This window comes from Laccaria bicolor, genomic scaffold, assembly GCF_000143565.1.
Source record: "Laccaria bicolor S238N-H82 LACBIscaffold_66 genomic scaffold, whole genome shotgun sequence".
In the NCBI taxonomy this organism is placed as follows: Eukaryota; Fungi; Basidiomycota; class Agaricomycetes; order Agaricales; family Hydnangiaceae; genus Laccaria; species Laccaria bicolor.
Window position 1 is genome coordinate 199,307 of NW_001889937.1, and position 1,601 is coordinate 200,907.

General features: G+C 48.2%; 1 protein-coding gene across 1 annotated transcript; it reads left to right on the plus strand.

The window, feature by feature from the left end:
• Positions 1-548: 548 nt before the first annotated feature.
• Positions 549-1,586, plus strand: LACBIDRAFT_315017 (uncharacterized protein; the record flags this gene model as incomplete). Its single annotated transcript, XM_001889330.1, has 2 exons — positions 549-1,259; positions 1,314-1,586. 2 exons carry the CDS (start codon positions 549-551, stop codon positions 1,584-1,586), a joined length of 984 nt encoding a protein of 327 aa, XP_001889365.1.
• Positions 1,587-1,601: the final 15 nt, after the last annotated feature.

Below are 1,601 nucleotides of genomic sequence, written 5' to 3' on the forward strand. Positions count from 1 at the left end.
TACTGCAAGAGTCCCAGAAGAAACTATTACTGCACTAGAAAACGACGCATTCGAATTACGGAAGGTGGAAATAATCAAGTCGACCGCATCGCTCGGGAGTAATGAAGACTGGACTGAAGTCAATTTCTGAAGGCGCTAGTGACCTTGACGGATGAGATCGTACTAACCGCGGCTTCGGCTGTCAAGATGGTAGGATTCCTCGATGATGACGAGGGCTACTACGGCTTTGAAGATGAGGATGAGGATGAGCCTGAGGAAAGCAATTCTCAGTGAACAAAAGCACTGTTGTATTCAAGCATGACATCTCATTGCTATCTTGCCACTAAGATTATGGGCATTTCTTCAGACGGAAGAGCTTGAGAACCAGCTTCTTCCGCTGCGATTTGTTCACTCCTACTGGTTGTTCTCGACTGAGCGTCGAATCTCCCGCCCTGAATATTGAATGCTTGCACAGGTTGGATTTTTGTTGAATTTTTGTTCTTAGAGAGCTTCACGTGAGGGAGATCCAGGATATTATTATGTATCTGTCATTGATGCAACAAATTCGGATGGAAATGCTTTCATGCGACCAACTTCTTCTTGATCATGATCACCGCGACGAGCAGAGCTCAGACAGAACCGCCGCACGCGAGGATTCCTCAACGCCTCTTTCAGACGGCCATGACTGCGACAACTACGTCAAATATCCAGTAAATACTATTCGAGTAATGAAAAGACATCCATTGAAGTGGCCGCGACAAATCGTCACTCTCATGGGCATCCCTGGCGTCCTACCCATTCTTCCTATTACTCCAACACCCATATCAGGTTTCCCCGACACCGTCAGTATCTCTGGGATTGATTACTCCATTAAAGAGGGTCATGCCTGTACTCCGAAGGTTGTTGGCATGCTGCCCTTCTACGAATTGAGACATCTCGTTTCTATCCTCGTTGAATGGTGCCGTAGAGACAGAGCGGTTAGCTTGACTACGTGGCCGTGGCCGAACGAACTTCCACTTCAAGTAGGAGACCGGTACCACCATCTAACGGCCTTTCCCGTCATTATGTGTGGGACAGCTGCCTTTATGGCATACATAGATGCTGCACACCGCAGCGTACTTCGGGGACTATTCCAGGGAGTTCCTGGTGACGAATTATTTCGTCGAGCAGCTGCGGCTCAGAATGATGATGCACTGGATCCGTATGACTTCGCCATTCTTCTTGCGCTTGCGCAGGATCAGAAATTTGGACATATCCAGCCTGAGGAAGGGATATATACGGTGCGTCAATCGTACACAAAAGCTTCGGTACCTCTGACTAACACCAATTGTCAGACGAGAATTTTCTACCCCAGCTCTACTTGTGAGGAAATGATCTTCATTACTGCAAGGGTCCCAGAAGAAACTATATCTGCGCTAGAAAACGACGAGTTTGGATTGCGGAAGGTAGAGATCTTCAAGTCGACTGCATCGCTCGGGAGGAATGAAGCCTGGACTAAAAGTGAATTTCTGAAGGCGCTAGTGACCTTGATGGAGGAGATCATTTTAACCGCGGCCTCGACTGTCAAGCCCAGGGGCGGATTCTTCGGTGATGACGGGGGAACCTGAGGAAAGCAACTTGAA